The sequence below is a fragment of the Falco peregrinus genome, chromosome 1, assembly GCF_023634155.1.
Source record: "Falco peregrinus isolate bFalPer1 chromosome 1, bFalPer1.pri, whole genome shotgun sequence".
In the NCBI taxonomy this organism is placed as follows: Eukaryota; Metazoa; Chordata; class Aves; order Falconiformes; family Falconidae; genus Falco; species Falco peregrinus.
The window spans coordinates 66,047,259-66,071,032 of NC_073721.1; the positions used below are offsets into that span (position 1 = coordinate 66,047,259).

At 43.4% G+C, this 23,774-nt stretch overlaps 1 protein-coding gene across 3 annotated transcripts in view; it reads right to left on the reverse strand.

Annotated features, from left to right (window-relative positions):
* ESRRB (estrogen related receptor beta) overlaps positions 1 to 23,774 on the reverse strand; it is a 135,530-nt gene that overhangs the window by 78,608 nt on the left and 33,148 nt on the right. Inside the window, exon 1 of one of the 3 annotated variants that reach the window (XM_055812259.1) lies at positions 23,015 to 23,425. The exons of 1 other annotated variant lie outside the window; for it this stretch is intronic. In XM_055812259.1, the coding sequence (XP_055668234.1) occupies positions 23,015 to 23,028 (14 nt within the window). In that variant the 5' untranslated portion in view covers positions 23,029 to 23,425. Of the gene's footprint in view, positions 1 to 9,236; positions 9,592 to 23,014; positions 23,426 to 23,774 lie in introns of those variants that run through there. One more of the 3 variants, XM_055812203.1, reaches the window with a different exon arrangement.

Below are 23,774 nucleotides of genomic sequence, written 5' to 3' on the forward strand. Positions count from 1 at the left end.
AGAAGAAAAGCAAATGCTCTATTTTAAAATACAAAACACATTTAAATGAATAAAAAGAGAATGGTCAGAATGTAGGTGCTGAAATAAAAAAAACCCAAAGTATCTCATCATCAAATAACCTTTTAAGCAAGGGATTCCTTAAGGGGAAGCACACCATATTTTGTGCCTTCCCAAACCAAAATCACATTAAAAAGAAAAAAAAAAAAGAAGAAGAAGAAATAAAGGTTTCTAAAATAACCAAAAATTAAACAAAAAGAAAAATTAATTCTAAACCGCTGATTTTTTTTGCTATGGCACATGAGCCCAGCTTCATCTGGATAATGTTATAACTGGATCTATGTTCTGCACACCATTTTTCAAATTCCTCTCTGATACTTTATTTAAAGAAAATCTCTGTTCCTCTTTAAAAATCACAAATTCCAATATGCATTGATTTACAAACAAGAAGATCTAACTTGAATTGTTCAGTAGCACCTAACCCTATATAAGCCATAATTATATATGTTCCAAGAGAAACATCAAAATATTTTTTTTAAGCACAAGTGTTACATATGGTATACTTGTACAACATTCTACATTAACAGAACACCTTCTATGCAAGGCTATGAACAGATTTTAAAATTTAGATTAATAAAGACTCAGAACAACCTTGTGGTGAAAAAAGACATACCTATCCTTATTTTTTTTATACATTTATACATGAATGCACACACAGAAATATGCAACCATATGCAGAAAGGCTTGCATATGCATACAGAGACAGAGAGACATGGTATAGGTTACTGTTTAAGTGAAACAGGACACTGTGCAATATTGAAAGAACATGTGTTTATACATAAAATTATGTACTTCATATACACGTGTGTTCTGTTAATTTGTAGTATGTGCACATATATGTAAAACTAAGTGTACACACACCCCCTGACATCCATCCATCCATGCGCTTACTGATCTCTGTACAGAAGAAAACTCTTTCTCTTGTACTTTGACTCATTCTAGTCCTCTAGAGCATGCTTGATGCCACTATGCAACTTGTATCAAACATTCTGAGGGAGACCCATCTGGCATCAGCTATGTAAAATAATACATCCAGACACATCGATACACTTCAACACCATTTGCAAAAGGTCGTATTTGCTACAATCTATTAAGTCAAAAAGAACCCACAAGAAGTAAAACCAACACCCTTCACGAAGCCTAAGCACCGAAATGCAAGTTCATGTGTCGGGATTTCCTTGGCTTTGAATGGGAGTCTCAGTTGTACCAGCCAGCTGTGCCCCCCCCGCCCCCGTCCCTGGTTAGGCTGCGTTGCAGGCTGCACATCACAGCTTGGAAGTCACTGCTCGATACGTTTATGTGTTCAGAGAGCCCTGATCCAGCCAGATACCTTTGCACTACCGATGAATCTGATAACAAAAATTGCTTACTAAAGGGTGTCAGACAACAGGCACCAACATTTTTAGTTTCATAGGAGAATATTTTTAGTACCTCAGTCTACCAAAATGACCAACCCCCCCCATCAACAGAAATATGAAAACTACGAAGAAACTGAATTCAACTCTTAGAGATAAAAGCAGAAGCAACATCATGTACATCTGAAAAGTAGCTGAAGGACTGAATTTGTGTGTTCTAAAGAATTAAAATGTTCTTCTTCCTGTACAGCACTTTCTGAACTGTTAAAACTAGATAGCAATCACATACCATACACAGTCCAGAAATAAAGAGAAATAAAATGACAGCAACTCCTGAAAATTGCTGTATAAATCAAAGATAGTTTTAAAAATTAAAAATCAAAGTTCGAAGAAAATGTACACATTGCAAATGTTTATCAACTAATTCTAGCTACGTGCACCAAAAAAAAAAATCTAAACCAAATCCCTGAAATCAGTAACATGCTAAGTTCTCCACTGCTGTGTCACACATCAGTGAAAAACACATCTAAATAAGTAGAATTTCTTAAATCAGGAAACAAACAATATGTTTGAGAACGAAATACTTGTCAGGCTGACAATAAATACAGAAACAACACAAAAGACTTTAGAAAAATAAAATATGTTGAAGAAGAATTCTTTAGTGTCCTAGTGCCCTTATTTTCAGCTGTTTAATTATTTAATATATAAAATGGTGTAAATCTCTGTGCGAAATTTAGTTTGTAATCTCAGCACATCTAAAAAAAATGTACTTGCGGCAATGGATGGAAAATAATATTTCTGTCTGATTTTCACCCAAGTGCTTATACATTCCTAAAATTATCATCTCCATATGCAAAATCATAACAGGAGAATTGAAGATTTTTTTAAAGCTGTTCCTTTGACCTTTCTCTTGAGTAAAAGGACAGCGAGACAATACACTCACCAGCATTGTTCACAGTGACGGCTCCATCACCGGAGATTGAGGGCCATTATTACTAAAGGGAACTTTAACGTGCCAGGAGAAAAAGGGGGAAAAACTAGAAAATAACACTTCTAAATATGCCATATGTACAAAAAGCCTTTCAGAACAGTAGACACAGAGCAACATGAAATCTTCACCTAAAAACAGCTGCAGTAAAACACAGATAACAAATTCAAAACAAAAGGTACTATGAGAAATTGTCTCCTGTTACGCAGGATACTCGAAGCTGGAGGTTCCACTTCCATCACCCACATTATAAACTATTCTAATTTAAGAAAAATATGTGACCCTTATAATACACGGTAAATTCAACATAATTTCTGGGAATGGAAAAGGAAAATCTGGACTGCAGGAATGGGTTCTCATCAAAGGCTCTTACCCTACCAAGGAGAAACTAGAATAGGCTTACTTTTCCTTCCAAGCCTTCAACAGGGTGCAATATTTGTGAGAAGTCCTTACAGTCATGATAAAAATTGTATGAATATGGCCACCTCGCTCTACATTTAAGCTACTTTCTTTCATATACACAAAAATGCAAGAATAAACAAAACTCTGTCCAAAACAAGAACAGTCCTGTCACAAATTTTATTGCAATTTAAGTCCTATCTTAAAAGCAAAAAAGAAAATAAGTAAGAGACAACATTCACACGAAAAAGCAAAGTAGCCGTCTTTGCTTTCCATGCACACATAAGTTTGTGACTTTACGAACGGATTCTGTGTCGTTCACTAAGCCCTTACGGATCAGAAATATTTTTCTTAGGACGACAAAGTCATCCTAAGGGTGACCAGAGTGAGATTTGCCAGGATCCCACAAAATGAACATGATTTCTTACATTATTTATTCCTCCCCCATTCAGAAAGGGAGTGCAAGAAAATTCCAGCTCAGCAGGGACACAGAGCCATCGCAGGTTGTGTGATAACAGCTTGCCACCTGCTTTTCGCAAGTTGTCTTTGCGAAGTGCAAGGGGCACTGAATAGTAACGTTGCCTGTGGTGATAGGAATGCACTGAACAGCTCAGTATGCAAAAGCACTTACTGGTACACAGTGCTCTTCACAAAGGGCATTGCAGAATGCTTTCCAGAGTGTGTCAGAAGTGCTAGGAGAGGAAATATTAGTGTGTGTGTTGCAGGAGGAACGTAAGCACTTGCCATCAAAATAAAAGAAGGTATAAGCAAATACAGGTACAATGCTGCTCATAGGAAAAAAAAAGGGGGGGGGGCGGTGGGGGGAGACAGACATGCGGACACATGGGACACAAGGGGAAAAAAAAAGACAGGAAACTTAGCAGCAGTCAGACTAGAAGCAGCATTTCTTTTCAAGAACAGCAAGGGTTAAAAGTGGCGTACAAGCTCCGGCCCAGTCAAGATAGGGTCAAATGATGTGCAGTGAAAGTTTCAAGTCCTCAATCCCCCAGAGCTTGTTTGCTAATTACATTTGCAATTACAAACATGACAAATATATTATTATACAGTGTGTTCCACCTTGAGCAGGCATGTTTCTCCTCACGGACAGTCACTGCCAGCAGCCAGACTCTCAAGCACTGGAAGAATCAAAGTGCACTGTGCTCCAGCTGCAAGGATCATTTTGTGGGCATCTTTATTGCTCTGAAGAGACAGGGCAAAGCTTTAAAGAGAGGCGGCATAGCAAGGATGGAAACAAACACAAAGAATAAGTTACTACAATTTAATTCCTAAGTAGTAAAACTCACCAGGTCAATAGGTATTACTAATAAATACTACTAAATTACATTCTGTTCCAAATGACAGGTACAAAGCACATCACACATGCAAGCTACATAGAGATGACTACATTCACAACTCAAATGCAGCTGATATCAGGAAGACAGAAAGAAATCAACATTTTCCTTTTTTTTTGGCAAGGTCACCATAGCTGAGTACTGCTAATATCTTCTTTGTTAAGTCCCTTTGCTAAACAATCATCTGATTCATAGTTTGCCGTGGAAGCTTTGATCTTTCCCTTTTTTTCCCCCCCAGTTTCTATAGCAGCATTACCTAGGAACCTCGCCGCTGGGTACCAGACAGATGCTAAATTTACTTGCCCACACTGCATAAACTAAAAATTCTGTTGTGCTCCCTGGCTGTAAAGTTACCATCAGTAGCTCCATGGAATAAAGGACAGGTCTGACTGGGAAGAATTTCCTAGTCTCTGCAATCTACAGTGGAATTGCTGACATGTAACACTAGCTGCCGCTATGAGCCCCAACTCCTAAACTGAGGGGCGCAACTTAGCAGAAGTTGGGCAAAGGATTTTGGCTTTTAAATCCAAGCTTTGTCACTATCTTTTTTTACTTATACTATTTCTTTCCTTAATTAAATCCTTCTTAGGCATTTTAAACTCTTTGGAGAAATTCTGCTTTACTCCCGGCAGAACCTGTAAAGTCTATCTAGTCTCAGGTTTAAACCTTTTACCATCCCCTAAGAGAGTTTGTATCCTTTGAGCCCTGGAAAAACTGGTAAAGAGACCCACTGATAAAATGCACACAGTTTCTTACTGAATTGAAATTATTTGAAGAACACAGGAAATTCAGAGCAGTAGTAACAGCAGAGAAACGGGGCTGTGGAGTAACAGCGGAAAGGGCACAGAGAGTAGAACAACATTCTCTTGGAGAGGAAGAAAACGGGATACGAAACATCTGTGACAGCAACTTTCTCTGATCCAAAGTCTTTCCCCTCTCAGGCTAAATGCAATATTTATTGATTACTTCAAATCAATACAATGAAAAAAAGCCTATTTTTAAAATAGATTGATCTTTCAATATTTCTCAATAACTGATAATGATTAGATCATCTTTACTTTTACAAGTGGAATTGGAAGAGGAGGGAAAAGCTAACTCAAATACTTTAAAGGTCCCAATTTCCTCATCGTTCTCGTGCTTGATAATCTTAGTATACCAAGACCCCGTTCTATGATTGGGAACCTTGTCAGGAACCCAGTAACTAAGCCATTTCCCTTACAGAGGTTTTTCCAATTTATTCTGTCAATAAAATAAACAACTCCCTCCCCATTCTCCCCACTTAACAACCCCTCCCTATCCCAGACTTTCAGAGATACTCAGAGCTGACAGTTGCATTCAGCCTCTCTGACTCAGATTTCCTCCCATTCACAGAATATGGAGATTTCCAGTAACCTCTGAAATCAAGTCACATTTCCTCAGCCTGTGCATTAGAGTCAGTGACAACAACTTTGTTAATTCTCTGCCGCAGGGTCCGGAATTCGCTCCTTTATTGATTTAAAATTCCAGTGTTATACCTTTCCATCCCTCTATCAAATATATCACTTATTCCTTTCAACTTTTTTCTTCTGTTCATAAAATAATTTTCATTTTTATCAGATCAGTGACTCACGTGTCTGTCTTGTACATCAGAGGAAACAGTGTAAGAGACATAGCATCTGGCAGGATGCCCTCATTTGCCAATGATTTTTATTTTCCCTTCATGACGGTTCCTTGGTCAGTTTCTGTCTGTCACGTAGAATATTAATTAGAAACAGAGATGGCAATTCTGTAGTCCTATCAACATTTCTAGTGTCAACTATAACTAGGCAGAAAAAATATCTCTGGGATGTGGAAGTTAATTTGGGAAAGTAAAAATGTCGTGTTTCACTCTCCTTTGAAACAGCCTTAGATTTGTTTATGTGAGAGACGCAACACCAGTACGCAGTATGACCATACATATGTATGTGCATATACCTACACATAAATATTTATAGATTCACACATGTGTTTGTGTGTGAACATAATCACATCTTTTATATGTCAGAGTATACATTTGTGATGTCTGCACACACATTCCGTTCCCGCTGTACTGCAGACAGACATTGTCAGTACAGTGTAACTAATGTATTCTCACCATATGCCCTCACCTGAGAGACAAACTGCAGGTACAAATCATCGTCTTTGTTAGTTTCCCAGTTCGAACTCATACAAAAGCTTCTTCCTTGGAGCTGCATCACCTACCCCAGGAACAATTCTCCCAAAGGTCAGTACCAAAAGGTAGTAAGCAGTTGCTAAAGAGTGGATTCCTATGCAAGAAATGAAATACATATGCTGCCTTAGGACAAATGCACAGAGCATCAAAATTAGGAAGAAACATTTTCCTACTTTCCCTGCAAGATTCTGCACTGAGGGAAACTACACAACCCGCTGACCAGAACTTCCGCAGGTTCCTGGTGTAATCGCTCAGATCAACACATGCACGCAAAGGAAAGGGAACTTCCACTGCTTGAGGAAGACAAATCCAAAACCTGAAGAGTGGGATTAGGGACAATGAATTCCTTTGCTTACTTTTTGTTCAGCCTCTTCTTGGGTCTGACTGTTACAAAAATTAAGTTCTCCTTAAACTCCAAGGTGAAGGGAGTCACCTCTTCTCTCCTTTGCCTTGTTCATTCTCTCTCTCTCTCTCTCAGTAACTGAGAGGTGAAATACAGTTTCCAGGTAACTGTATGGATCACTTATTGAGTGATCACATCCACTTCTCTTCCTACATTCTACTCTTCCTCCTATTTTTTCCTATAGTTTAACAAGCAACTAAACAAGAGGCAGTTTGCAATATTTTTAAATTGACTCCTAATTTAAGGTTTAATTTGACAAAAATTGCTGCTCAATAATTAAAAGCAGTACTAAAAAAAAAAACTATTAAATTTTTTTCAATGGCTAACAGTCAGAAGAGTAGGTCAGTACAATAGGATATTATGTTCACATAGCTAGGTAGCGATACAGGCACAAATGCAATACCCGTATTTACATTATATGTTCACAATATAATTGTGTTACAATGGGAGAAAAAAAATAGCTAAAGGGATATACAGGGCCAACTTTTATCCTCAGCTACAGGAATGTAATCTGAAATCTAACCTTAACAAAACCAGAATGTAAACCAAATCAGTACCTGACACACTGTACATACACCTTTAAATACACTGCATTTTTAAGGCTTCTTACATCTTTTCCTTCCCTCAGTAACTTTTTCCAGACTTAACCCTACTTCCCTGCATTATTGTACTCCTTCAATTAAAAAAATATTTTAAAAAGAGATTGAAAACTAGAGGTTGAGGTATTTTAAATGGTATTTCTCTGTCTGTCTTCCCCAACCTCAACAATGTTAAAGAGAAGGTTAGCTGGCACGCAGAACTAAGCCAAGCACTTTTCTAAACAAAGAGCTCTCCAACAGTTTCTCATCTCAAAAAGAAGCACTGTGTGTCTACTGTAAAGCCGTAGGCGCTCAGTGGCACTTCCCCCAGGGCCACCTTCATCTGTCTACTCAGCGGCCAAAGAGTTGTGAGTATGGGTAAGGTGCACCTGACATTCTTGAGAGCTGACTGAGAACCAGTGGAAAAGTGAAAGGGGTAAACAGTAATACAACATGCTGATTACTTCTTACTATTTTCATGTTGTTTGAGTTCCTTTTTTCAATTCCAAAAGTAGAAAAAATAAAAGGAAAAAGTTAAGAGATAATAATAGTAAGTGATGAAGATCTAGCTTTTGATTATGGCATTTTGTGCCTTTCTTTTTAATGAAGGTAAATGCACTTTCTATTTTTGCCTTAATATTAAAAGACTCCCAGCAGCATACATAATACATTTCCCTTAAGAAACTGTTTGTTTATTTTTAATTCAAAATGGAGCAGCCACAAGTGAGGCACCAGTGGGGAAAAGAAAATCACATGGGTTAGGTTATTAATTTCTATTAACAATACTAAGTCTCATTTTAATGAAACTGCTGGAAGCAGGGGAATGAAGGAAGAAGAAGTGAATGTAAGGACAGATGGAATATCAGGAAACAAGAGACAGAAAGACAAATAAAAGACAACTGTAGTGAGGAAAGAGGGGTAAGTATCATTGTGGGGGTTTTGTTTGGGTTTAATTGTTTTAATTTTACTAAATACAATTGTTCTTAAAAGCAATGAAATAAGCAAAATTACTTCACTCCCTCCTCTGATGACACCACAGACAGAACCTGTGTAGGTGACACAGAGATTAACATGCAAACACACAAAAGGGGAGAGACTGCGCAGGGTGAGATTTATCAGAGAGGAGAAATGCATTTAAAATTAATTGCACCAGTCAGCTGGATGCAAACGCTGAGAAGATTTTGCCTTGTTTCCTAACTTCCCCAAAAGGATCAAACCAAACTTAACATGCTAAAGTGATTTTAAATACAGCATTACCAGGCACAGCCCACTTCGGAATACAAAGAGCAGTAGCAGGTGCTAAGGTATCAGCCACCGGTCCCAGCTCGGGATGTCTGCTTGCCAGCCCTCCGACTCACTCCACTCTTTCCCCGGGCAGGCTATCCAAACAGAAAACTGTGGGAAACTAGATTTCCACAGGGTATTTCAGGTGAAAAACAGTCCTTTTTTATAAAAGACAGTGCTTTAACGGATCTACTTTGTGGAATTTTAGATGAGTATCTCTTTACAGACATCTAGTAATTCATCTAATAAAAACCCTAGCACAGACGGAAAGTAAAACTGCGCAGAAAGGACTGCCAGTGCTCACTGTTAGCTGCCTGTTCCTAGGAGATGAAGCGTTAGAGGGAGAAGTTACAAGGCAAGAAAGAAACACACCAACGCACCGACCCCCCGGCGCGCTCCTCCGCGGGCTCTGCCGCACCTGCCGGCGCGGAGGTGCGCATCGCCCTGCCCGCGGCCGCCCGGGGCCAGCCGGCCCCTGCGGTGCCCTCCGGGGCGGCAGGCGGGCGGCTCTGCGGCAGGGAGGCAGCGGGACTGCGGGGTCGCTGCCCCGTCCCGCCCGCAGCGGGACGCAGCGCCGGTCCCAGCCCGCCCCCGGCCCGCCCGGTCCCGGCACGGCACGGCACACTCACTGGTTGTGGTAGCCGAGCGGGTCGGAGATGCACAGCTCGGAAATGTCCATCAGTCCAGTTTGAGCATTCCCGGTTGGAAGAGGGGAAAAAAAAAAAAAAAAAAAGGAAAAAAAAAAGGAAGGAAGAAAGGAAAGAAAGAAAAAACACGAGAGAACAACTAAACTGCAGCGGGGAGCCGCGGGGAGCCCCGGGCAGAGGAGCCAGCCCGAGCCCGGCGGCGGGGCAGAGGCGGCGGGGAGGCAGCGCCGCTCCGCTCCGCTCCCGCACCCGCGTGCGGACACACTGACGGCGGCAGGAGGCGGCGGCGCGCAGGACACGGCCACGGGGGATTTCGCCGCCCCGAGCCCCGCTGTAGCTTTAACGCCGGGAGACGAATGGAGACGGCAGGGCGGCTATTGGCTCCCGCGCAGGGGCCGGGCTTGGAGCGCGGCTGGGGGAGGCACGGCCGGGGGGGGCCGCCGGACCCGGCACCGGCACCGCAGCGCGCCCGGCGGCACCGCGCAGCCCCGGCCGCGGCAGGCGCCGCGCTTCCCCGGGCCGGGCGGCGGGGCGTCCCGGGCCGGGGCCGGAGGAGTTGGGGCAGCGTGGCCCCGGCCCCGCGGGGTGCAGTGCGGCGGGCGAGCCGGGCTGACCCCGGCACTGCAGCTGGGGCGACGGGGCCGCCGGCAGCGCGGGTGACACGGCATCGCAGCTCCCGCCCGGGGCCGCCGCGGGAACGACGGCAGCGCGCGCTCCCGTTGCCTCTTGCCCGCTAACCAGGCTGGCGTGGGCACCGGCTGTGGAGTTCCGGGTTAAGCAAAACCTTGGGGTGAGGGGTGCTCCATGGACTATTTACAACTATTCGCAGTCCCGCACGGGCAGGCCGGCGTGTCAGCCCACCCAGACAGCGGTCCGCACGCACAGCACAACGCACCAGCGTGCCGCTTTGTCCATGCGTGTCACAGGCACCCTTAACACAAACACATGGCTCCACATACACACACTTCGTGCACAATCACAGAGCCACGTCTCACTGACACGGCCTCGCCACTGTACTCTGACATTGGCTTTGCCATACACAAACTAATATGTGCAAGCAGAAGAGCGCCTGACCCCTGTTCCAAAGCAGTGTAATTCAGATGTCACTTCAGTGCAGCTTATGAAACCGCTGGAAGAAATCCTGGCACGCGAGATCAGAATCAGATGCTCAGGATAACAGAGCGTATTCCCAGGCTCAAAAAACCCATAGATACAGACCCTCAAATTTTCGCAAACATCAGAACTGGCACACACAACTAGCCTCATGAAAGACACATTTTCAAAGCTCTGCATATGGATCGGCTGCTGTTAAGAGTCAGTGTGCTTTCACAATTCCCACACACATTTTCACACTCATACAATTCCACTGCGTATTTAGAGCGACATACAAATACCTCGCTGAAGATCCCTCTCCATATACATACATGAGCCCCTCAGGCACGTGCCTGGCTCACACAGAGGTGCCCTACAGGGTCTATTCGTCCTTTGCTACCTACTCTCCACCTTCCAAACTGCACTCATACAAACCTCATTTGTCTCTCTCCTGTGCTACTCCTTCATGTTTAAATATCTACTGCTCAAATAAATAGAAATATCCTTAGCAGATAAACAAGAACTAGAGGCCTTTTAAAAAGGAAAATACAAACACACCTGGATAAAAGCTTCATTCTCTTATGCCAGGCAAACAAAAAGAAAAAAGTAGGAGCTAAGAGGATACTTCTTAGTATAAAACCAGAACCTGAGGCAACGCCAGGAGAAACAAAGGGCAGACCAGGGCTTTTCAGATGCTGGGGGATGGTGGTGGTGTGATACAGCATAGAAGAAAATGCAGTGTGGTTCAGCTATAAACATGACCAATAAACATTGACTAAATTAGGCTAAAACTTCTCATACCACCAGAGTTTGTAGAAACTTGAGAATACTCAAAAAAAAAAAAAAAAAGAGGAATGTCCAAATTCACAGGCAGTGTAAACCGTTCCTGCTTTATTGAAGTCTATCAGCGCAACTTCCTCACTACCTTCTCTACCACGGATCTTAAATGCCACACAAAGTAATGGTATGCCCTAGCGTGCCCCAAGGCTGAGTGAGGACAAGCTGTGTGATTCTGATCAACTATCTTCAAGACAGGACAGCCCAGGGATGCAAAAACTGAGGTCTTTCATGGTGAAAGGGTCACAAGAAGATGGCACAGAAAGCAGGTTGATTTAGAAAATGGGAGAGAGAGAGAAGACTCATCCACAGTTTTAAGAGTAGAGCAGAATCTGATTACTTGCATGTTGCAGGTGACACCGTTCAGGTCATACATCTTTCCAGGAAGCAAAAATAATACAAGTAGAACATACACACATAGACCTTTGCCCACCTAAGTGATATATCAGCCCAGAGAAACTCTAAGATGCTTTAAATGTTGAACAGACAGGAGACAAGAACTATAGTAGGGCATTAGCATTAGTAAGGCCCAAGGCTGTAAGCAAGGAACCTTACCAACCACATCGGAGAACACCTGACCCAAGCAGAGGCATGGAGGAGGAAACCAGCACCAGTGTGTTTCCAATAGAAATCTGAAGTCAGGAAGAGACTCACTGATGACCTAGTTGCCCCATTCAGAAGGTTCCTGATACGCAGTAGCAAGAGAGACTAGAGGAGCCACACAGGGTCACGGTCTGGGCAGACTACACATTGAGAGCAGTTGGGGTGTTCGCAGTGAGTTGATTTTGATGGAAAACAATTTTCTCCAGAAAGATGCACCCTGGCTGGATCCTGGCTGTGCAGAGATTAGCTCTGGTGTGAGCTGTCAGTGAATGGGAGACCAGGGTGGAAATGGCCTGGCAGGCAGGTTGGGCTCTCCCAGTAGCTGATGTTTTAATTTTGCACTTTAACTTTTATCCAGGCTGAGGTGAGGCAAGCAGGGAGCCATGTGATTGCCTGGCACAAGGTCCACAGGGCTGAATTAACTGATATAAACAGTACAATGGTGGGTTTGTACTCTGGAAATGGGCTGCTGCTGACAGAGGGCTGCCTGGGTAAGGTGGGTATTTACAGTGTGGTGCAGAAATGTAACATTAATCTCTTCTGACCCAGCACAAATGGAGCTTCCCCTCCTTGAAGCTGTGCAGAGAGGTCTGGCTTTTCCTTTCTGAGAAGGATGGAAAGGAATAGTCTCTGCTGACTGGGCCTGATCTGCTAGCCTGAATTCCCCAAGAAAGAGGACAAGCATCCTGCAGGCTGATTTTGGAACTTAAGGAGGCTTCATCTTTTGCAGACCCCTCTGCCCACAGCACTTGCTAAGCTTTTCTCACAGCTTTAGCCAATTTCTCTTTCTGTCAAAGAATAAGGAAGGAAACAGTGATCTCAACATGACCACCCTTCTGATACATGTGTTTTTTAAAAAAGTACCAGGATGAGGCTAGAAAGGACTGTAAGATTAAGCTGGCAGATCTGAAAGCCAAAACCCTCCGTTTGGGTAAATACAACGCAGAACTGCACATGCAACAACAGCACTAGCTTAACCTGTGAGCACAGCCTTTGTTTGCCATCCTTACCAAATCATGCCCTGGAACTGGTGCTCTCTCACTGTGGGAGGAACAGGAACAGTCCTGGCCACTCAGTCTGTGGCCCCTGAGCAGATCATACCCAGAAGTGCTGTAGTAAGTGCTACCCATTGGGATGACTTTCATAAGGCAGCCTCTTGCTTTTGTAGTCAGCAGTTCTCCTCACACCTGGACCAAATGCAGAGCAATGACTTTCCATCAATGTTAGCTTTGGACAGAGCACAACCAGAACGCTATAGGCTGATGGAGCAATAGGCAGTATCAGTTCCCTGAAACATGCAATCCCTAACCCCAGAAAGAAAGCAAGAATTGCTAAGACATGTCCCTACTTTTGCCTGGTCTTCCAAGAGATGACAGCTGGAGACTTTCCCCCTATCCTTTCATGACTAATCTGTTCTTGATATTTTTTTTCCCACTTTTTTAAAACTTTTATGATGGAATAATGATCAACTCTCCAGCAAGCTGACTGATTGACTGACAGAAATTTCATTTGGTCTAATATAGGAGTAATCTGCAAATCATGCCAAACAAACTTGATTTCACTTGTTGATAAGGCTATTTTTTTGTGAATAAGGGAAATGCAGCATAAGGAGAGATCTAGTTACTTTTGGGGCTTTGGGATTTTTTTTCCTTTTATGAAGGCCCCTATTATTGTATTCTCACAAGGAAGTCAGTGAAGTGGTATCTGCGCGGGGCAAAACCCATACATAATAATGAGACCTAAGCTGGGCAAAACAGACTTGTGTACATACATTCTTATCTTCTCTGCTGGAGAAAGAGGAGTTCAACGACAAGAGACCTTTCCCAGCCCCTGTCTCATTTAAGGAAACAACAGTTACAGAGAAGCCATTGTGATGAATTTAGAAGACAACCCTTTCACACTTTTGAGGCCAATAGTACTGCTTGGACTTCACACAAGTCACTGTGTTGCATGTCCTGATCCCTCTGCTTTGCCAGGCTAGTAACCCTGAAGAGAAGCTCAGGTCCCCTGAGCACAGTCCCTGATTGCTGGTAGGCTTTTACCACTCCCACATATATCCCCTTCCACGGCAAAGAGCTATCCTAGATACAGACTCTATCCGTAAGGACAAAACAGCCTTCTTTATTTTGCGCCCTATTTTCTATTTTCCCTCACTACACACAGACAAAGCAGTTTGCTCTCCCCAATAAAGGCAATATCTTGTTTTATACCAAACTCCAATAGATTTTTTTCCCTAAAAAACCTAATTGGCGTTATGAACAATATGCTTCTGTCTGAAAGGTATCACCATCGTCACTGCTAAAGCTCAACATCTATGTAAGCAGGAAATAGTTTTCACATTATAATTTTTAAGTAACTGCCTATCTGAACATCCTTAGACATGCTTCAAGAATTACCTAGACTTTAAAACATCTGTGTTATAATTCTCAACCTATAGACTGCCAAACCATATCATAAAGAGGTTATGTGGCTTGCCCCAGATCAATATGAGCAAGTCTGTAGCAGAGCAAGAGTCTGAATACAAGTGTCTTAACCCTTACTCTCCTGCTTTGAATGAGAACCCTCTGTTCCAAAAATGTGACCTTTCATTAAGTTCTGTGCTAGGATATAAGAGTGTTAGGACCCCTAAGACATAGTCCCTACATTGCTAATGAAAAGTCAAGAATTTCTTTTAATAGCCCCTATTTTTGTAGGGCCAATGCTGTTTTGTGTCCTTCTACACCTGCTTTTGTCTCTGCAGTGTTAATAGCAGGACTCTATTTCCAGAGCAGAACATGTGCCTGGTGACATTTTAGATGAAAGTGCACATGCAGACACACAACACACACAAAGACAAACCAGGCAAAGCCATACTAACTTCTGTAGAGTCCAAAACAAGGCATCAGAGCAAGAGGCAGGCACAGAGTATTTTACCAAATAGGAAAGAATAAAGATGATGGGAAGTAGGAAAGAATAAAGATGATGGGAAGAGAGATACTGTTTTCCAGATTTTGAGGAGAGAACTTACAGTAAGAAATGTACAGAGAGGCAGGAGAGGAAGTTATATACTTGGGATTATACCTTTTGCTCTCTCTTGCATCATCAGTTAGCTGGAGTAATGCATAGGAGTTTCTCCCCTCCTTGCCCAGAAACACTGCAGATTTGTCAATCTACTTCTTAGTCAGTCTTTGCCTAACTTTTGTTTAGCTATGCAGACAAAAACCTTCCTCAAAAAAGATAGGTAATTACAGAGATAGATGGATCTCAGACTTCGAAGGCTTCAAGGGAGAGCTATGATCCAGCTTCAAATTTTGACCTGTTGCTGATTTGTTTCCCATGACAGTAACCCTCACTTGGGCCACTGTGGTCAGGCAGAACATGACAAAGATGTTGACTGGAAAGTGATTTTATTCACTCTGACACCTCTTTCCAAATTGCAGCAAAGCAGAAATGAATCCTTCCCCCTCTATGATCCCAGGTGTCCACAAAACAGTAGCTGGGCTATTTGTTCAGCTACCAGGAGGAAGGAGGGAGGCACAAGGCATCAAGGAATCTTGGAAATACCTCTGTTTAGCTGTTGTCAATCCTCCAGCACAGAGGCATCACAAGCATGACTTTCCTGGTATGGTGGTTCATCCTCTCAGATGGGACATAAAGTCAAACAGCATCTTTTCACCTTTAGCTTTCTCATCACCTCAGTACATTAGCTTCAAGTCTTGTATTGCAAAAGGCCAAGGAAAAAAGTCAGGAGAACAGGGGATGCTTCTTCATTCCTCTAATCTGGGCATATTTGCTACTTCTCTCTCCAAGTCTGTGCATTTTACTCACTTCAGGAGCCTAATATTCACAGTATCAGCTTACTCACTGAACTGATCAAAAGAAGTATATGTATTTTCAGGAGGAAATAACAGTTACTGTTATGATGGAAGCAAAGAATTAAAACTTTTTTGGCATGTGCATTGATAATGCCAAGTGTCTCAATCCAGAAAAGGAGTGGGACTTAAAGAACCAAAATGCTACAGTCACAACTGTTAAGCGAGCATGCCCACTGAGGGCTACGCAGTGAAGACGGAGGGTGATTTTTCCAAGTCTGCGATGGAAACAGGAACTTAAACACATACAAGATAACTTATTTCCCAGCAACAGCAATGAGGTGGCTGCAGTGGCCCAGACTTTACAGTTTGAATACTATGACGTGACAAAAAACCAGTAAAGTGTGCAATTTCCTCTTACCTGGGTTCTCTGAGCAGGTAACCGAGTCCTTTTGGAAAGTGTTTTAGACAGTTATAAGGAAGCAAAGCAGTGAAAGGAATTTCCCATCCAGGGGATAAGGGATGAAGAAAACAAGGATTAAAGGCCTTCCTTTCCCTGCAGGAACCTCCATCTGGCCTTATCTGGGCACAGTCAATAGAAGACTATTGACTTCACCAGGTCATCCAGGCCAAACACAGAGGAGCTCACTGACAGTGGATCTATGCAAAAGTATTTAACAGTGAGATGAACCTGCAGGTCCCAAGTGACATTAGGAAAACTGATGCACAACAGTCTGGAAAAAGCAGAGGTCACCAGATGATCACGACTGCTCTCCTGGTCACCTTCTCCAGCCTCAGGATATTCCAGTTTCTAATAGCAAGGGTTTTGGCTAGAGCCAGACGTGACAGAGGCTGGCTTCCTTCTGACATACAGCTGGGAGTCTCCTCTGCTCTGGACCTCCAAACAACTCAGTTAAGTAATAAGACCATTCTGAAGATTTTTTTGCTGTACTAACTCTAGTGTTTGAACAGCACTACAGATATTTTATTTTTTTTTTTCCACAACTCCCTCTTGACTTTGTTTATAACTTGAGCTACGTTTATTTCAGTTTCTGGACAAAAGTAAATTGGTGTGATAGATTATTTGATTAGGCAGCTTTGCCAACAAACCCTATTCCAAGCTCCTTAACATACTTTTAACTTCTGAGTTTCATCAACTCTACCTCATTCAGACACCTGCAGTAAAACATGTTAGGAAATCACTGCTCTGTCTACATGTCATTAACATTCAAACACTATGCCTACAGACCACGAATGATCGTGGTTTTGTGGTACCTTTTCAAACAAGAAAGACACAGGACAACTCAGGACCATATAAATGCTTTGGCTACACAATATATGCATATACAGTATCAAAAGGGTAGCCATCCACAAAGAGACAGATGCTGGTTAGCAGAAAAAAAGCTTTTCTATGCAAAAGAAATGAGAAGCTTCACTAGCTCGGTCCTACTTCTGTTACGTAGCCCTGTGTACTCCAAAAGATGGCAATCTCGTGTGGAAGTACAAGCCCCTGAGAGTCTTTGTAAAGGCCTTATTGACATGACTTCCAAGTCTTTAAGTTTCTCAGAGATCCAGGCACAGAGGCAGTTGTGGGCAGTGGTAAAGCCTTCTCCTGATGGACCTAAACATGTGTCACTGGATTTCAGCAAAAATGCCTTCATCCTTCAAAGTCGCATATTGCCAGCTTCACTGTTCCTGTGGCAGCATTAGAAAAGATTACTTTTCAGTATCATTGTTAAGACAGACTTAAATCTCAGTCCCATGTGGTCTGAGGGTGACTTTGGTGCTGCAGCTTCCTAGCAACAGGTCCCCTTGGTCTCCACAGTGTTTACAAAGGAAAATCCAGTTTTGGTCTTTTGCTGATCTCTTGAAAACCTTTATTTTAGAGATGATCAAAGACTACCAATGCCTCCCCTCTCTGCTCCTCTGTCGAACATACCAATCTTCCATTAAATATTTATAGTCAGCTGAACTCAGTAGTACTCAACTCATCTTTTAGACCTTGCTCCTCAATATTTGGCAGTATTTCATAACTTACGTGGTCAGCAACTCAGCAAAGGACAGGCTTTTATGACATAACTTCCAGAAGTTGCTACCCGGGTTGTCCTGCAAACCATACAGCTGGGGGACAGCAGCTCTCCTTGTTAAGCCCACTGCTTTTTCAGAGTACCAAGAAGTTAGAAGCAGGACAGAAGGAAGATGGTAGGAGAGAAAGACTATCACTGATTCAGATACAGTTATCTGCCAAACAGCTGATGACAGGGCACCCAGGAGGGCCTTGTCTTGCTTCTGAGGGAGAAGGTACCAGGCAAGAGTATCTTGAGAGACCACTTTGTTTCCAGAGGCTTGTCTCATGAGAGGAATCATTAAACTGATTGGTCAAGCAGGGTGGTTAAAACATAGGTCATTAGCCTTGATTAGCCAGCAATCCTTTGGGTTGAATCAGCCCATTTGGCATTACAACTACAGGTATGGGCAGCTGCATTGCACCCAGCTAGACTAGTGCCTCTTCTGAAGGCAATATGAGGGACCATCGTTTGCCTGCAACACAACACAAGGCTGTGCTAGTACACGTCACATAGGCTACCTGCCCAGCACTGTAAAGATACTGAGAACATGCCTTGCACATCCTAGTGCGCAGCAGGTATGTTCTGCCTGCAGAGGCAGTACTAATACTTCCAGAAACGTAGAATACTTCTGCACAGATAAACCTAGATGACACCCATCAGATGAGCAATAAATATCTCCAGGGGTTGTACTAGGATACAAATGAAGAGCCTTTAAATTTGACTATATACTTGCTATGTAAGGACCCCTTTTTTTTTTTTTTTAACTACTACAGTTCATACACACGAGGTACAAGAGCACTAAATACTTGGCCAGGTGGCAAATGTCCATTAATGAGATTCTGTAGGTCAGTTGAACAGACAAGTGAGAGCCTGCGCTCTTAAGTTATGTTCCCAAACTTTCACCTGCATGCTGTGGGGCAAAGGATAAGCACTCAGATGTCTCAGGGTTTAGCTCTTCCAACAGTAAAACATAACCAAAAACCTACAGCGTCTTAGAGTGGTGTAAGAGTTGTGAAATGTTTGTAGGATGCCCATGAGCATCACACGTCCAGTGCTCCCAAGCAAGAGTCAATGCTAGGTGCAATATCCAGGGAGATGCCCTGTAGTAGTTTGTCAGAATAAGGCATGGGGCAGCATGGTAGAACCAGCTTTGCCTGCACTGCTGTACTATTTCACCTCAGCCAAAACTCTTGACATAACAAACACCCCCTAAACCCCTCTCTCGAAAAGAAGAAAATGTTCCTCCAAAAATAGGAGAGGCTGGGTCATCAGATGAGGGTGAAATTGGTTTAAAAGCCATTAAGAAGAAAGCAATCCAGGCATTCAGGAGCAATCACAGCTGCTTGGGCTGATCAGGAGAGACAGAGGGAATTATTTATTTATGGACTTCCTGCTCTCCCTGAGCGGGTGTCTCCACTGGGGAAGCTTTAAGAGGAGCGGGGAACTGGAGACAGGTGCTGCTTGGAATCCTCCAGAGGTTTTCCTGGCCTGAGCCTCAGGAGAGTTAAACACAGTTCATACCCAAAGCATCCAGGAGCCATCAGCTTGTCTTTCCTGGAGCAGGAAAGGCCAGAAAAGAGCATCACACAGGTCTCTGCTGGGATGGAGCACATAGAGAGCCCCAGGCACCCAGATTGCCATGCAAGCTTTGCACAGCTTACAGTAAGATCCCTTCAGAGCAATAGTGCTTGAGTACACAGCCGTTTCTCTCTACTCGTGGTTCAGCTGCTTCCCTTTAAACACAGATCAAGTGTCTCTAGGGACTCAGCAAGCATTTAACAGACCTGCCTGATGGAAGGACCTCCAATGAGAAAACCAAGACCTGAAACTCCCAATAGACATCCTCAATTCAATCCACAGCTGAGATAAAGCAACCCTGAAGTTACATGCAACCGGATCCTAACTGCACAAAAAGCATACGAGCCTAGTCTGTATCCAAAGCTCACCTAAACATTCTAAACTTAAGGGGGAGGGAAGGACTACCAGATTAAACAGGAGGAAATTTGTGAACTGAAAAATCAGCATAGAAATACTATATTCTTGATATTGTATCAAGAATTCCTTTTCAAGATACAGTACTGTCTTTCCTGATGCAATTTCTTATTGTTTACCCAAACTGGAGGATGAAGAGGAGTTATTCCCTAAAATCACAGAGTTCCCATCAATATTTGGAGTTCACCCTTCACCACCAACTGAAAAAGAGCTGTAGAGACAGAGACAGACAAATCTGCCCAGTCAGGCATCTGGCAACTATCTTCTTGTTCTGGCTTTGGTCAGAGGGCCACAAAGAGGAACCAGGGCTTGAAACCATCAAACACCACCAGAATTTTTCACTGGAAGATGCTGCAGAAAAGTAGTGTTGCAAAAGGGTCACTGATGGGGACTGAACAGATTATACAAGTGACACAGCCTGCACTGAGTCAGTTTGTGTCTCCATGCAATTCATTACTGATGAGATGCCAGAGATTGAGATGAAAAGGGCAGGAGCAGACAGTGAACTACTGCTTTAGACACATCTCATTCAACATTCCTTGTTTATTCCTGCTCTGCCTCTGCTAGTACATTTTGCATTAGCCCCCAGCCATGATATTCTTCCTCAATTCTGGTTTCAAATAAGTACATTGTTTTGTGCCATTAAAGATACAGCAAAACCAGTTGTGACAGCAAAATAACTCATTAATACATAAAATGCTTTGGGAAACCTTTGAAAAGGAAGGGACTGAAGAACAAGAGAGTATCATCTTCATCAAGATCAGTGACCCAAGATAGGCACAAAGCCTAACTCAGACTGCCTCCTCCCCACACAAAACAAAGTGATTTCTGCATCTAATAAATGTATAAAACCAGGTTTGTTCTCCCAGTCTATGTTCCTCCAAAAAAAGGGCAGTATAGAAAGGATCCATTCTCCATTCAGTGAAACAGGTCTTTGTCTCTCAAAGGAAACATCCTTTGCTTCCCATTCAGAGACAGGTTACATTTTTAAGGTTTGTGTAACCTTTGTTTCCCACCCTGGGAAGAACATCATTAAGCAGTGATAGCTACTTAGCCCTGACAGGGAACTGCTCCACAGAGGGTTGCATCCCCTAGGGAGCTACAGCACAGACAACTCAGGCCTCTCTGGGGAGCTGTTCTGCTTTGACCATTGACTTATGGCTTGAAAATCTTTATGGGGCCAAACCAAATGCATTGCTAGTTCATAAGTGCTGGGGTTATTCATTTGCGTGCTTTAACACACATTGTTTGGGAAATTCAATTCATCCCTTGATTTGCTAAATACAGCTTTAGGTTCTAAAATCCTCCAGAGTCTGGAGTGTCCTTTGCCCCTTCATGCTCATTTGCCTTTTTTATTTCCCTTCCAACTTGCCAAAAGAAGAAAAAGTCCATTTCAATTCTGTTCCTAGCCAGTCGACCTTGCTTTCAGAGCCTGGCACACCAACTTCCCCTGCTGCAATGGTCAGGTTACAAAAACAAAAGAAGAACATTTGCTTCCTTGTGAAACACTTCCCATTGAGATTTTTCAGTCACAATAATTTCTCTAGCATGCTCTGTGCTTTCAGCGAGTCTCAGTTTTGCAGAAATACAAGGCTTAATATTGCCTTGTATAATAAAAAATACCCATTTACATACATTTGACAGCCAGGAGGAGGCCTCTTCTTCCTGCTAAGGTATGCTCAGGTCTCTCCACAGATGCCAAATGCCTCCGTACTCCTGGGCATAGGCGTCCCCCAACGGCATTTGGTATCAGTGATACCCAGTAGTGCTCACCTCCTCTCCTCGCAGGCTTTCTTTGCATGAGAATGTTACTGCAGTATAGTTCAAGGTACAATTTTAAATAGATTAACTTAAGCTGGTGCAAAAGGCACTCATTACTATTGGAACTAAACCTGTTTAGGCATCTAACGAGCAAAAATGAAGCATCCTCAAACTGGCAGGAGAGCATCCACAGTTTAGATTTTCACTAGTTTAAATGGATTATTTTAAAATCAATGCAATTTAAAGTGTACAGCTTCCTTGTGTAGAAAAGATCTTCCCTGGACTGAGGAAACAGCAGCACTTCTAAAATAAATGACTGCCTGTGCAAGGGGCAACACCCGTTAACAACTACCACAAAGGAACAGAGAGTAGAAGGGGCTGAGGAGATGGGGTCAGTTGCTTGCACACAGCCTGTTAGGAAATACTGCATTCAAATTGACTACCTATAAGCACCCAAGAAATGGCATCCAGAAGCGACAGCCAACTAGCAAAAGTTTCAGGGACATCCCAATATTCTCAGGATCCTCCCTTGGCTGAAAAACACAAGGGGAAAAAACCCACCAAACACATGTGGGTGCACCTTTAGAGACACAGAATGTTTTCTGACACTCGTGCAGCATGTGCATTACATAAGAGTGCAGGTCTCTCAGTCAGCAGAGGATGCAGATTAGTTATTGTAAAGTGAACGCTGCATAAAGCAAGGATGCACATCTTGCAGTACTCCTGCCCTACACCCAGGGCAGTCCCTGGAGCCTTGCTATTAAGAAAAGCCTCTCAGAAGACACAACAGCCTTTGTGGGAGGCTGGGGCCAGAATCCACTCCTGTCAAACAGCTCTCCGGACCAGGATGTGACTGCGGCTGGCGAAACATGTTAGCTAATGAAGATTGAGTCAGGCAGGCAGAGATGATCCCCTCAGCCTGTTAATCCACTTAGGGAAGGAGAAGGGAAACCTGAGCTCAATTCCTGTGCTCCCTTCGAGGAGCTGTGTTGGCTTTAGCACCTAGGCAGAGCAAACGCAGCCAGAGCTGGACTGGGGAGAGCTCTGGGTGCAAGACTAGTGGTTTTGGGAGACAGGAGCAAGAGCAGAGGCAGGGAACAGCAGTCCCTAGGGAGAGAGGCAAGGCTGGATTTTGTGTCCACTGGGAACTAATGAAGCAAACTGAGCTTTACTTGCCCTCTTACCATGAGAAAACAAGAAGGAGCTGAATGTGAGCTTTTGTCCAACAGCAGGGCAGGGAAAACACACACATCTTGCACCCATTTGACAGGGCAAAAAGGATTCCCAAGGGGCCAACTCACATTCCTGGTTTAGAAAAGTCAGATAAAAGGAGTTTGTGCCCCCAACACCCATCCCAGCAGAGACAGAAAGCCAGCATTGCTTCCCACCCAGTTTAACTGGCGGCTTGCGGGGATGATGGGTGCCAATCCCAGGAAATGTCAGATCATCCTTAACCACCAGAGGGTGCTCCCCATCTCAAAGACAGAATCAATGTCACAGATGCACCCAGACAGCTAAAGGAGCCTTTATTTCCAGCAATCGTGGAATCCGAGCAAGGGAAAAAGTAGCAAATTAATAATAAATAATAATTAATGAATCTGATCCTGTGGCTTACCTCTGTTTCCCCATCCCTTCTGGCCGGGCAAGGTAAGGCCCTCTGTCCCATTTGTCCTCTGTGTCCTGCTCAGTCAGGTGATTTTCCTCACATTGGAGGTTAAATCACTTTTATTCTTTTCTCCTAGATCGTGGATCCAGAGCAGCAAATAAACATTTTCCGCTTGGCAGGTCCATAAAGAGTAAGATTCTGACTTGCCTGCCCCTGAGCACAGTTAGGATCACACCCTCAGGTCACACACATTTTTTGCAATGCCAAGGCCTGACCTTACCCCTGCACTGCCACAAGTGGCATGGGGGCCACCAGCCTGTATGTTCAGGTTCATTTTCCCCACTCTGTCCTAAGCTGGTTTTCCAGAGAGCAAAGTGCCTATTGCGCAGAGATGCCTCAGGACGGCTTTTTCAAAATATCATTTTTGGGGCACTAACACTACCTAACTCTGTCAGTAAGACACCCGCAGGGAAGACTGTTCACTTCGGCAATGCAGTGCCCACAGCCTCTCTTCCTTCTCTCACTGAAGGGAAGCAGAGGCATGTGACTGAGGTTGCACACTCAGAGGCTGTGCACCTGGCAACATGCCACCTTGTGCCTCGGCTTCCTGTTTGTGTAGGTTAGAAGTAGTACCCCAGAGTTGCATCATACGCAGAGAACAGAACAGTTAGGATTAAATCATAATGGTTGTATTGCACCCTGAGATTCAGAAAAGGAAAGAGTTTAAAGCATGCCAAGTAAGATCAGGTGCCTATGCAAAACAGACTAG